General features: G+C 44.2%; 1 protein-coding gene across 6 annotated transcripts in view; it reads left to right on the top strand.

Annotated features, from left to right (window-relative positions):
- Positions 1-12,825, top strand: part of DIAPH1 (diaphanous related formin 1) — a 104,151-nt gene that overhangs the window by 84,484 nt on the left and 6,842 nt on the right. For all 6 annotated transcript variants that reach the window (XM_023256080.2, XM_023256092.2, XM_023256089.2 and 3 more), the window contains 9 exons: positions 2,548-2,646; positions 6,547-6,641; positions 6,965-7,066; positions 7,298-7,537; positions 7,671-7,800; positions 8,534-8,658; positions 9,232-9,396; positions 9,536-9,671; positions 11,606-11,692. In XM_023256080.2, the coding sequence (XP_023111848.2) occupies positions 2,548-2,646; positions 6,547-6,641; positions 6,965-7,066; positions 7,298-7,537; positions 7,671-7,800; positions 8,534-8,658; positions 9,232-9,396; positions 9,536-9,671; positions 11,606-11,692 (1,179 nt within the window). The remainder of the gene's footprint in view (positions 1-2,547; positions 2,647-6,546; positions 6,642-6,964; positions 7,067-7,297; positions 7,538-7,670; positions 7,801-8,533; positions 8,659-9,231; positions 9,397-9,535; positions 9,672-11,605; positions 11,693-12,825) is intronic.

Below are 12,825 nucleotides of genomic sequence, written 5' to 3'. Positions count from 1 at the left end.
ACAGCAGACTAATTCTGCTCTGGTGCCCCCTATCCCAGATCCACTCAGTTTTCTAAAGCCCCTGTCCCTTTCTTTCTTGTATATATACCACATATTTATTTTTATTTTATTGCCAAGCAAACAAGTTGGGTCTGTTTTTTTTTTTTTTAATTTTTGTTTTAATGTTTATTTTTGAGAGAGAGAGAGAGAGCGTGTGAGCAAGTGTGAGTGGGGGAGGGCAGAGAGAGAGGGAGACACAGAACCTGAAGCAGGCTCTAGGCTCTGACCTGTCAGCACAGAGCCCAATGCAGGGCTTGAACCCACAAACAATGAGATTTTGTCCTGAGCTAAAGTCAGACACTTAACCGACTGAGCCACCCAGGCGCCCGTTTTTTTTGTTTTTTGTTTTTTTAACGTCAGTAATGAATACATATCTTTCTACTTGCCTGTATAAAATGAGAGCTTTAGTTTTACTTTTTTCCTTTCCTGTTTCTAGGTTTTTGTGATACAGTCTGGATGTTTTACGTTTCCATTTTTATCTCACTACCCATAATTTCTGTTTTGTTATATGATCTGTCTTTAGTACCTCTGTGACTCTCCCAGCCTCTCCCTCACTCCATGTAGCCATAATGACCTTTTGCTTTGCTTTCAGCACACCTAGCGTGCTCCTTTCTCAGGCCTTTGTATTTGTTGTTCTGTCTGCCTGAAATGCTTTCCCCTCCCCGAAGATATTCATGTGGTTTGTACTCTCACTTTCTAAAAAGTCTTTTCTCAAAAGTCACATTCTAGGACCTTCCCTGATCCCCACCCCCCCACCAAAGATACAATCCAAACCCCATGAAATTCCCCTATTCTCTTCCCTACTTGATTTTTTTTTTTCACAGAACTATGACTAATATACTATTTTATGTATTAACTGATTGTCTATTTCTTCTTATTAGAATATGACATTCATGAAGGCAGGAATCCATTTCATTTGCTGTTTTATTCACAGTGCCCAGAATAATCTGGCACATACCTTCTTTGAGTTGGGACTGTCTGGCCAAAGGATGAGTTTCTAATAGCTCTTGGTACTTTTTGCCATGTAATTTTCTTTTTTGTTTGCTGTCTTTCTTATTTGTACCAGATAGTACTTTTTTGTGGTTTAATGAAAATTCAAACAGTATATGAGGAAGTTATTCACTATAATACACTTTTGTATTCAAGCACCTCATTCCTCTCCTCAGAGCAACTAGCTTTGTCAGTTTCTTGACCCTCCTTGTGGAGATACTCCCATGGAGCTTCCTAAAAAGAGTTGACGCCAGGTTACACCAAAGGACAGAATATTTTACAGTTCTGTCCATCCAGAACAGTTCCCGTTTCCCTGTCTGCTTCCCAGCCCTCCTCAATAGCCAGTGTCACCTATTTCTTAGAGAATGTTACTATCATGCTAACTGCTAAGAGAGTGAGATAATAAAATATTATCTTGTCCATGCTCCAGAAGTTAAAAATGTGGGTGGGATGGGAAAGTATCCACACTTAAAAAGTAATAGAGGGTTGGGGTGCCTCGTTGGCTCAGTCAGTGAAGTGTGCAACTCCTGATCTTGGGATTCTAAGTTTGAGCCCCATGCTGGGTGTAGAGATTACTTAAAAGTAAAATCTTAACAAAAAAAGTAACGGGGTTTAAAAAGATCAAGATGATACACAAGAAATGTCACAAAACATTGAATAATTGTTGAATGAGGTATGATAACAAATACCATCAAAGCATCAGTTTAATTTAAGAAGGAAAACTTTACAGAATAAAGAAGTATCAAATTCACTGGGGATTTGGAGAGCATAGGCATTTGGGGAAATAAAATTTTTTTTTTTAATGTTCATTTATTGATTTTGGGGGGGGGGGAAGCACACATGTATGCACGCAGGAGGGGCAGAGGGGGAGAGAAAGAGAATCTTAAGCAGGCTTCACACTCAGGGCAGAGCCTGACTCAGGTCTCAGTCTCATGAACCGTGAGATCATGACCTGAGCCAAAATCGTTAGATGGTTAACCAACTGAGCCACCCAGGCACCCTGGAAATGAAAATTTTTAAAGAGAATTCCTATTCAAGATGGAGCTTGAAGGATAAACAGGATTTTTAATAAGCACAAAGGATAACATGGTGGAAAACTCTAGTAAGAGGTTGGCAAACCACATGCCCATTTGTTTACGTATTATCTCTGCTTTCATGCTATAGTGGTAGAGTTGAGCAGTGGAGACAGATCGTATAGTCTGCAAAGCCTAAAATATTTACCATCTGGTCCTTCAGAGAAAGATCTGCCAGTAAATGATATGATGTAGGTGGGAAAGCATTATTGCTAACAGTTAAAGGAATGTTAAACAGTTAAAGGAACAGGATGTTGACTATAGTTGGTAGGGGGGTCAGTAATAGGAGGGTGGGTGGTTAGAGAGAAGGTTAGCTTTGAAGGAATGCAGTAAGAAAACTGTTGCTAATAGGAGGTGAGGAGCCATTCCAGGCTGGTACAGCAGTTCAGTAAGGCACGAATGTGGCTTCTCCTTCATCATGCTTTTCTAATCTTTCCCTTACTAGCCAAGAAGGATCAGGAAGGTGGAGAAGAAAAGAAATCTGTGCAAAAGAAAAAAGTAAAAGAGTTAAAGGTGTTGGATTCAAAGACAGCCCAGAATCTCTGTGAGTAACTCTGTGTTCCCAACTATTTGAAATGTGAGGGGGTTCTTCTGAAATCTTAATTTTGGTGGATCCAAGTCCCTTGATTTGTGGAGCTCCTTATGTAGCCAAGCATTGTAAGAACTTCCAGCATCTTGTTTAATTCCTCAGTAGACCTACAAGATTGTTAGCATCTAGTTTTATGGCAAGGAAACAGAGGTTAAGGCTTTTAGGAATTTGCCAAGTCCAGTAGGTAGTTAGGGAGTCTGAGATTTGAACTTCAGATTTTTTTATTTCAAAGCCTTTACTATTTACATTGCTTCCACAGAAAATCTACCACAAATATCTAGCTATTGTGCATTTCCTTCTTTTTAACTTCAAGAACTTCCTTTAAATGCAGCACTGGTTTGATTGCATTTAAATCTAAAATAACTTTGTGGTGTAGAACAAATAATGTAAACCCTGTACTTCTCAAAGTAGGATCAGAAACTTTTCCCCTAAGTTGATCCAGGTAGTACTTATTTGATGATCAGGATGAATGTTTATTTTGTTGTTGTTGTTTGGTTGTGGATCTCTGGTAATGCTGAGTAGTTATAGACTTAAATGTTTGTTCATATAAATATTTGAGGTTCTGCCATGTTGCAGTCTCGATTAGGCACATACTACACACGTGTTTCAGAGATGAAAGGGTATATATTCCATAAAACCCACTCACAGTCTTGCATTGTGGCTCTTGTCCTCATTTTTCCAAATGAGAAGATCAAAGTTTAGATGTTGTGACTTGGCCAAGATCACACAAGTAAATGAATACACATACCTGTAAGTAAAGTCATTGATAAAACGAAAACAGTACACCTTTCACATCATTCTTTGCTGTGTAGACCTAGATCAATGACAGCAAATATTACTAAATATTATCTGTGGGTAAGTCCTTTTATGGAAACTAATGTGAGGTAATTCCTCTTCCCAAGATTATCTCTGTGACCAGAAAACTAGAATAACTCTTATTTTAGAAAATGATACGACCGTGGGGTAGGACATTGTTATTTCCAGTTGAGTGATACTGATATGGAAAACAGAACTCAGAGAATTGAGATTAGTTTCTGGAAGGATGGTCTAGGAGATATAATTTAGTGATTCAGAAATTACTAAGTGCCTCTTATGTGCTAGGGACACTAAGCTGAGTAAGGTACAGTCCCTGTCCTCAGGAAGCATGCATCTGGTAGAGACAGAAGAGTAAATAATGGTAACAACACAGACTGATGAGTGCTCTGATGGGGGTGTGCTAGGATGTGTATGAGAGCACCGGGAAAGGGGCATCTAAATTAACTGGGGGGAGTACTGGAAGGAGCACATCCTAGATGTCATTCGAGAGGAGGTCCTGCTTAACTGAGCTAAAAGAAGTATTAGTCATGAGTGAAGTGAAGAGTGTGGGCTGCCTTGTTTCCAGCAGAGAGATCTGCATGTGTGAAGGCACAGAAGCACGAGGTAACACTGTGCAGTTGGAAAACTGCAAGTAGTTGAGTACAGCTGAGTAAAGACTATGCAGGTGAGTGGTGGCAGAAGAAGCTTTCAAGAAAGAGAAAGAAGCCAGATCATGAAGAATCCTGACAGGCTTAGGCTAAAAAGTATCTATTTTATCCTGAGAGCTTTGGAATTTATTGAATGGATGTTAATCAGGAAAATGAGTGATATTGTCCTGTGTAATTTGGGGAGAAGCTACTTCAGCAGTGACTTTGAAGCTGGATTGCTGGGGTACAGGAAGACTGTAGGCAGAGAGATGGGTTATGTTCTCGCTTTAAAACTAGATGAGAAGTGATCAGGGCCGGAAACTTAAGTAGTAGTGAAAGTGAGCAGGAAGGCAGAAGATACTAAGAAGATAGAAATACTGGAACTTAGTGATTGGCTGAGGGAATAAAGGAGACGTTTTCTTGGGTTTACATCACTCTAGTGAGAGGGGTACCGTTTACTGAAAAAGGAAAATCCAGCAGGAGCAAATGGTCTTTTTGGGAAGGAGCAGTGGGTAGTGGACATGAATGAGGTGGCAGGGTGGTGGGTGGAAATGAGTACTTTTAGGGTAGAATTTAAGATGCCTGTGGGGACTCCTCCAGAAGGATGGGTATGTTAGGCATTTGGGTGTAGAAATCAGGAGGAAGGTTTGGCTGGAAATGGGAATTTAGAAGATAGCACATGAGTCATAGTTGAAGCCATGAGGTTGCTTTGAAGGCCACTGATACTAAAGGGGCAAGTAAATAGTGGGGGCGGGGGGTGGAGAACTGAAAGGAGACTGGAAAGGAGCAGCAAGAAAAATGGTATAAAGTTACAAGAAATGGGAGTAGTGAGGGCCCAAGTCCCAAAAAACAAACAAAACAAAACAAAAACAAAAAAAAAAGTGGGAGTAGTCAGCAGTGTCAGATGAAGACAAGAGTCCCCTAAAAACAGGACAGGACAGGTCCTCTGGATCTGGTGGAGGAAAGTCAGTAGCCTAAGCAAGAATAATTTTGGTGTAGCATAGAGGTTAAGAACAGAGGCTCTGGAATCCTTTAGTATTTAAATCCTGCTTCTAACAATTACTGGCAGTGTGACCTTGGATTTGAATAGCTTAACTTTAAATATTAGGTTTCTATGAAATGAGGCTAATACTACAGACGTATGGGGATATTATGAATAGGGTGAAATGAGATCATGTATGTAGGTTATGTGTAAGATACCACATCTGATGTTCACAGTCTTGTCATGGACTCTAGGGACAGGAGAATAGATGAGAACTGAGGCAGTGGAAGTGAACAGACTGCTGTGCTGTTAGAATGTTAGACAGTGAGGGAAAGAAGTTGGCAGTTAGGAGTTTCAAGTCAGGGTTTTGGTTTTTTGTTTTTTAGATGGTAGAAACTGGATTACATGTATGCACTGAAGGAAAAGGTCCTCAGGGCCACGTGTTCTTTTGAGACACAAGAAAAGGATGAGTACATGGGTGTAGTTGCTGATAAGCTGACAGAACTGTTGGCACAAGGCTTCTTCTCTATAATTCCACACAGTCTTTACATAAGCCTTGTCTATTCTGGCTCTCACTGATGACCTCCAGTGCATAAGAAAATGCTTGGCAAGTGATTTGACCAGTGGCTTCAGTTTTTTTCAGCGAAGAGAAACAATATCTTAAAAATCAGAAGTGGTGGGACAGTTGCGAGAATGAGGATATTTTGGGAGGAGCTTGCAAGAGGGCGCAGTGCTGAGACCCCCGCTATCATTGGTGCCGCTACACACTGATGAACTGTGATCTTCAGAGTCTTTGCCAGTGGTATTCATTAGCCCAGGTGCCAGAAGAGAGCGATGAGAGCTCTGGATTGACCAGAGACTGGAAGGAGAAGGAAACAAAACAGGAATAGTAGTAATGGAAATGGCAGTAATAGTAGAAACTGAGTGAAACTCTATACTGGAGGGTGGAGGTGAAGTGGAACTCGTACATCCAGAGAAAATGGAATGGTCAGGCTCTCCCACCAGAGAGAGTACGTGCATGTGCTCTGATGAGGTTGAGGGGTCACTGTAGAGACTGGTGCTAAAACAGGAAGACAGGATGTGTTTGTTGGCGAATGGGGATATGGCAGTTTAAGAATCAGCAGTTGAAGGCAGTGGCAGCTTTGAGGCTGGAGTCATGGGAGTGGGGAACTAAAAATAGAGTGGGGTGAGTAGCTTGGATGTATAGAGATAGAGAAGATCAAAATCTTCCCGTGTGAGCAAAGGCCAGGAGCCAGTGTTTGTTGAATGTGTACTTCGAACGGTGTAGCTGGTATATGCCAAAATGTGGGGATTCATGAGAGAGAAAGCTGGGAGGTGGGAACCTTCCACACTGGACTCAAGAACTTGGATTTTAGCTACAGAGGCAGTGGGGAGCTGGTGGAGGTTTTTAATAGTCTCATTTTCTGGCAGCCATCTTTCTGGGTTCATTCCGCATGGCCTATCAAGAGATTAAGAATGTCATCCTGGAGGTGAATGAGTCTGTTCTCACTGAGTCTATGATCCAGGTAAGGAGCAAGGTGGTTCTGCTGGATTGGCTCTTCACATCGCGGTGCACTAGCCTCATCACCTCTTTGGGTAGAGGATGAGGTCCTCTAGCATAATGGTCTAGAGGATGATTTATGGAACGCTGGCTTTGGGTAAGCGTCCGTGTCTCTGGTGGTTAGGTTATTCCTGGTATATTTTTCAAAAGTCCTGCCATCTCACTAGCTACCTCTCCCCCAATCCATGTTTCCTTCTTTGTGGTCCCTGGGCACGGTGGGGGGCTGACAGGAGGCCCAGGTTGTCAGCTCTTCCCCCTCAAACTGAGACAGTCCCTTCTCTCTTTCAGAACCTCATTAAGCAGATGCCAGAGCCAGAGCAGTTAAAAATGCTTTCCGAACTAAAGGATGAATATGATGATCTGGCTGAGTCGGAGCAGTTTGGTGTGGTGGTGAGTGAGGCCTATGGTATTGTAAGCTCTTCCCTGACTCCCTTGCTCCTCTGCTTCCCCAGAGTAGCCATGGTACTTGTTCCTTGCCTCTTTTCTATTTTGAACCAATGTTTCTCTCTGCTTGGTATTCTTGAACTCACAGCCTCCTATAGGAGAGGCTCACGCCTGTACGTTTTTTCTGACTTTCCCTCTCCCTGCCTGCTGTACCAAACTGCTTGTCTTCCTCACCAGATGGGCACTGTGCCCCGCCTGCGGCCTCGCCTCAACGCCATCCTCTTCAAGCTACAGTTTAGTGAGCAAGTGGAGAATATTAAGCCAGAGATTGTTTCTGTGACTGCCGCGTGTGAGGAGTTACGAAAGAGTGAGAGCTTCTCTAAACTCCTGGAGATTACGTTACTTGTTGGAAACTACATGAATGCTGGCTCCAGGAATGCCGGTGCTTTCGGCTTCAACATCAGCTTCCTCTGTAAGGTAAGCCAAGGGTTTAGAGCAGAGCAACAGAAGGGAAGGCTGCCGGCCTCTGGGGGCCCAGTGTGGCAAAGTACTGTTGGTCTCAGGTGATCTTGGGTATGTCAAGACTGACAGTTTCTCCTCTTTCCCCAAGCTTCGAGACACCAAGTCCACAGATCAGAAGATGACACTGTTGCACTTCTTGGCTGAGTTGTGCGAGAATGACCATCCTGACGTCCTCAAGTTTCCAGATGAGCTTGCCCATGTGGAGAAAGCCAGCCGAGGTGGGGCAGGTTGGGGCAAAACTAGAAGGCTATTTCAGGCCCCCAAAATCTCTGCATGGGGACGGAAGTAAGACACGGTCTAGATCTTATCTTAGATAATTTTCAGTTCTGCCTATTCTAGGTGGGAATGGGAGAGGGTTTAGGCATGATGTCTAAGCCACGGGGAGAGGATTATCAGGCAGAGGGGAGGTCTCCGTGTATAGAAGTGGGAAGCACTCTTTCCTTTCTTAGGGAAATCCCAAATACTAAAAAACAACTGGAAGAAAGGTAGGTGTTTTTAGTCTAGGTCAGCAGTTATTTTTATTCAGAAAGCATGGACTAGATTGTCAAAAATCAGGCCTCATCATCCTGGAACTACACAAAGAAAAAGCAGCATTCGGTAGAAATGGGAACAGATTTCTGCCCTTCCTCTGTATTTCTGTGTATATCTCCTTCCCCTTCAACTGTGTGCCCTACAATAAATGAGACCAAGATCCCAGGGAATTTCATAGGTTCTTGTTAAATTAAATGAAACCTGTCTTCTCCTTGTGGAGGCTGGAGGTTCAGTTATCAAGTAATTTATAGTTGAACTAGAAAGATGGAAACTGAAATGTGGGAAACAGCTAGAGGAGAGAGCGTGAGAGCCAGGATAACTGGGTACAGCTGTATGGACAGACAGCCTGGGCCCCAAAGACTGGAGGCTGAGGGTCTTGAGACTCATCATGAACTCTTTCTGTTTTTGTGTTTCCTTTAGTTTCTGCTGAAAACTTGCAAAAGAACCTAGATCAAATGAAGAAACAGATTTCTGATGTGGAACGTGATGTTCAGAATTTCCCAGCTGCCACAGATGAGAAAGACAAGTTTGTTGAAAAAATGACTATATCCTTTCTTAAAATGAGGGAGTTGCTTCTTAGGAAGGGAAGGAAAATGTCCCATGGGGGAACAGCAGGATAGATCTGGTGATAGACGATTTTTCCTTCTTGAAAAAAATTCTGTAAACAAAAAAAACCCATGCACATAAACGAAAATTCTTCCCTGACACCTTACCCTTTGCCCCATCTCCAGTATGTACACACACACACATGTATTCTCTTCTCCCTCCCCTTACCAAAGGTAACCACTACCACTGAACTTCTGATTTTTACCTCATGAATTTACTTTAAATCAAAACTGTGTTGTATTTCTTTTTGAATATGTCTTAAGCCCAGGTTCCACAGCAATATATGGAGAACAGCCTCTTTTTTAATTGCCACCTCCTTTTCTGTAGGTGGACCATGGTTTATGGCTTGCCATTCCCCTATTTTCAATATTTAGGTTGCTTCTTGGTTTTGCTGTTATAAACAGTGCTATGCTGAACATCCTTGTGCATGCCAGCATGCATCTCTGAGTGTTCCTCGGGGCCAGAGAAGTGGATCTGCTTCTTGGTCTTGGTCCTTTACTTCCTGGCCGCACAGCTTTGTGAAGGACGCACAGGAACAGTATAACAAGTTGCGGATGATGCATTGTAACATGGAGACCCTGTATAAGGAGCTGGGAGAGTACTTCCTCTTTGACCCCAAGAAGGTGTCTGTGGAAGAATTCTTCATGGATCTGCACAACTTTAAGAATATGTTTGTGGTGAGCAAGGGCTATCTGCGGACTGAATCTTTTGTGGACATTTCTCACTTTCCACATTGGTTGGCTTCACATTGGTTAGTGTTGGGTGGGCATATGTGTAAGTGCATACGTGCCCACGTGTTGTTGTTTTCCTCCACAGCAAGCAGTCAAGGAAAACCAGAAGCGGCGGGAGACAGAGGAAAAGATGCGGCGAGCAAAACTAGCCAAGGAGAAGGCAGAGAAGGAGCGGTTGGAGAAGCAGCAGAAGAGAGAGCAACTCATAGACATGAATGCAGGTAAGAAGTGGAGGAGAAGGGCTAATGGGTTGAAACAGGAACATTTGCAGGACTTCTCTGCCTAGAATGTAGAGGCCAGAGAGAACAGCTCATGTCTGAGCTCAGCTCCTGGCAAAAGATTGTTGGCAGTCTTCTACCTCCAAGAGCCTGATGCTGGACTTTCACCTCAGCTCCCCTGCATGCGCGATCCAGTTCTCCGAGCTCAAGCCCTTCTCTCTCCTTTGCCAGTTTTCCCGCATTAGGTCTCATCTCCCCAGTGATCTAGGACTGCTGTAACACGTATTGTTCTGCCCGTCCGAATGTTCCGCTGGCCTGTTCTTTGTATCCTCTACTAAATCTTCTGTTCTTTTCCCCAGAATGTTTTCCTGGACCCACTCCCATCTCTTACTGGTGGCTTGCCCTCCCTTTGTGCTTATTTTCACTAAGGGCTGTGTCCTCAGTACTTCAGCAGAGTTGTCCACACTGTGCACACATAACTGCGTGTACCTATCAGATTATAAAGGGATTGCACTTGTGGAGAGGGGGCATGGGAGCTGGCCACTCTCTTTTTTCGTTAGCAGAATCTGTTTCACTACCAGAAGCATGTCTTTGTTGAAACATATGGCCTTAATTACTGGCCTTCTGTTTCCGGTCTCTGCTGCCTTCCTGCTGCTTATGCCCTGCCCCCGCCTCTGTCAGCTCCTTCTGTGAGGAGAACTGTAGTATACATTGTGCACAGAATTTAGCTGATGCCACCCTTCTTGAACCTGAGGCACCACCAGCCATCTAAGTAAAGGGGTTCTTAGGGCCTCCAAGTCTGGCAAGAATCAAGTGCTTTGCTGAGCACAAGAGACCAGAGCTGCTCTAGCACCTCTTCCTCCCAAGGACTTTTCTTTGGCAGCTCCTGTTGTGATGAGGCCCGGGACCTTAAGGAGCAGAACAGCCTACACTTTTTTCTTTTCTTCCTATTTTTCTGGGAAGCATTTCCACAGTCCTTCCTATAGTTATATATATAAGCCACAACATTTTGTTCTGCAAATGCTGTTAAAGCCCACGCCAAGTATCTTTCACTTTCCCCCTTTCTCCCCTGGCGGCCAGGGTTTGTCCCTAGATGTAGGGAAAGGTGGAGTCCAGCTGACATGCAGGATGAAAGCTGCACCTACTCACCTGGCTGTGCAGCAAGACCTGGCCCTGGCCTGGGTCCCCAAGGCAATGCAGGAGGTTGGAAATGTAGGTCACCTGCACTGGTGATGTTCAGCCAGCAGGTGGCGCGGGGAGCAGTGAGCCCAGCCTTGTAGCTAACAAGCCCGCGGGCTCCTTGGGATTTCAGTTTCAGATTTCACCACCCTGAGCTGTTGCCATGGAAACAGAGCCTGGCTGGAACAAGAATTCTACATTAACTCTTTACATTCCAGCCAGGATGCTCTGCTTACATGCTGAGCTGGTTCTGGAAGATGCAGCCACAGGGGTCAGTACTTACGAGAAATTCAGTCTTGATCAGGGGTTTCTCCTTTTTCCTCAGCCCTGCTCTGAAACTGGAACCAGGCTCTCCCTGACATGTTTATGTGAACTGGAGTGAAACACTTTAGGATAAAGAGCGAGTGATAATATTCCATATTAATTTCATAATCCCAGTCTGTGTGCTTATTCTGGAATTAGACTTGGGCATTTCTGCAATTCTCTGTGCTAGTCCTAGTTGGGATAGGAAGGAGGGTACTGCCAGGAAATACCCCAAGGTCTGCAGTGGTTAATAGGCAGCCAAACCTTTTCTTTTAAACATTTTCAAACAGATGCAAGTAAACATGGGCTGTGGGGTTGGGCCCTCTGTCTGCTCTCAGCCCTTAGCCACTGTGGGTGACAGGAAGCCAGTCAACAGTCCATACATTATGTGTGGGGCTCAATGCTGCATGCTGCTCAGGCTGAAAAGCATACATCTCCATCTTTGTTCATGACAGAGGGCGATGAGACAGGTGTGATGGACAGTCTTCTGGAAGCTCTGCAGTCAGGCGCAGCATTCCGACGGAAGAGAGGACCCCGTCAGGGTAAGTGAGCAGGGGAAGCCCAGCCTGGGCTTGGAAGGGGTGAGGCTGTTTGTCTTGGGCTGAAGAACGGGTAAAGATGCTCTGACAGTTTAGAAACTTCCTCTCAGTAGGCCCTGCATTAAGAGTGGGTTGTCGAGGCCTCTTCCTCCCATATTAGAAAGCACTGACCTGAAGAACTAGGTCTCGTGGGACTGAAAGTGTACATTTGATGTAGGAAATACAAAGAAAAGTTGAGTCCTTACTCAACTTCACAAGCAGAAAAGACAGAGAAGGTTAGGCATCATTATCCTCACATGTAATAATAAAGAGCAGCAATCCATTGGAAGAACTGTCTCTGACAACTGCCTTTTCTTGGGTGAGTTAGCTTCCACTGCCTTTGTGTTCCCTATTTACTCCCCCACAACCCTCAGAAGATATAAGTGGATTAAGTTGAACCAGAGCCTCTAAGAAGAATTACGAGGATAGGAGGACAGATGATCCAGGCATTCATATGGGGGAAGGATCGGTAGATAAGTTTCCTTGGAGGGAAGCGCACAGTGGCTAAGAGACTAGTCCACGAGAAGGTAGAGCCAACACCGTCCCTCATGCAGGGCTGACTTGCACCATTGGGTCTGGCGAAGGCCCTTTGGGACTAGGAGTGATGGCTTTTTTCCTAGGTTGAGGGTGGGAATAACAGAAAAGGCAGTCATCAAGGGTTTCTATTTTTGAGAGAGTTAAAGATGTGTTCCCTATTCCCTGGCTGGTATATTCTGTAGGTCTGTTTGAAAGCGCTTTAAGGTTATCGTAAGGAGGAGGTGTGCAGCTTGCTTTGGCCAGTGCGTAGCTGTTAACACAGAGGTATCTGTAGGGCTTAAAGTACCTATCATAGCCTGGAAAGGGGACCCTGGGATGAAGGGTATAGAGCATGCTAGCTGCCATAAACTTAGTGTCCTGGCCCAAAGGTTGCTGCCTATTTTTGCCCATACTCTGAATTCCCAAAGGGAAATTCCCTTCTGAGGGCTCTTCTGTACAACCTCTGAACCTTCCCTAAATAGGAGAATCCCTCATTTACAAGTCTTGGCATCCTTTGAGAAGAGGTTCTCTAGTGCAAGAATAGGTGATTACGATGGACTTAGAACTTCCTGGGTACGTTT

Source organism: Felis catus, chromosome A1 (assembly GCF_018350175.1).
Source record: "Felis catus isolate Fca126 chromosome A1, F.catus_Fca126_mat1.0, whole genome shotgun sequence".
NCBI lineage: Eukaryota > Metazoa > Chordata > Mammalia > Carnivora > Felidae > Felis > Felis catus.
Note: the sequence above shows the minus strand (reverse complement) of the source record. Positions and strands in the feature narration are given on the sequence as shown.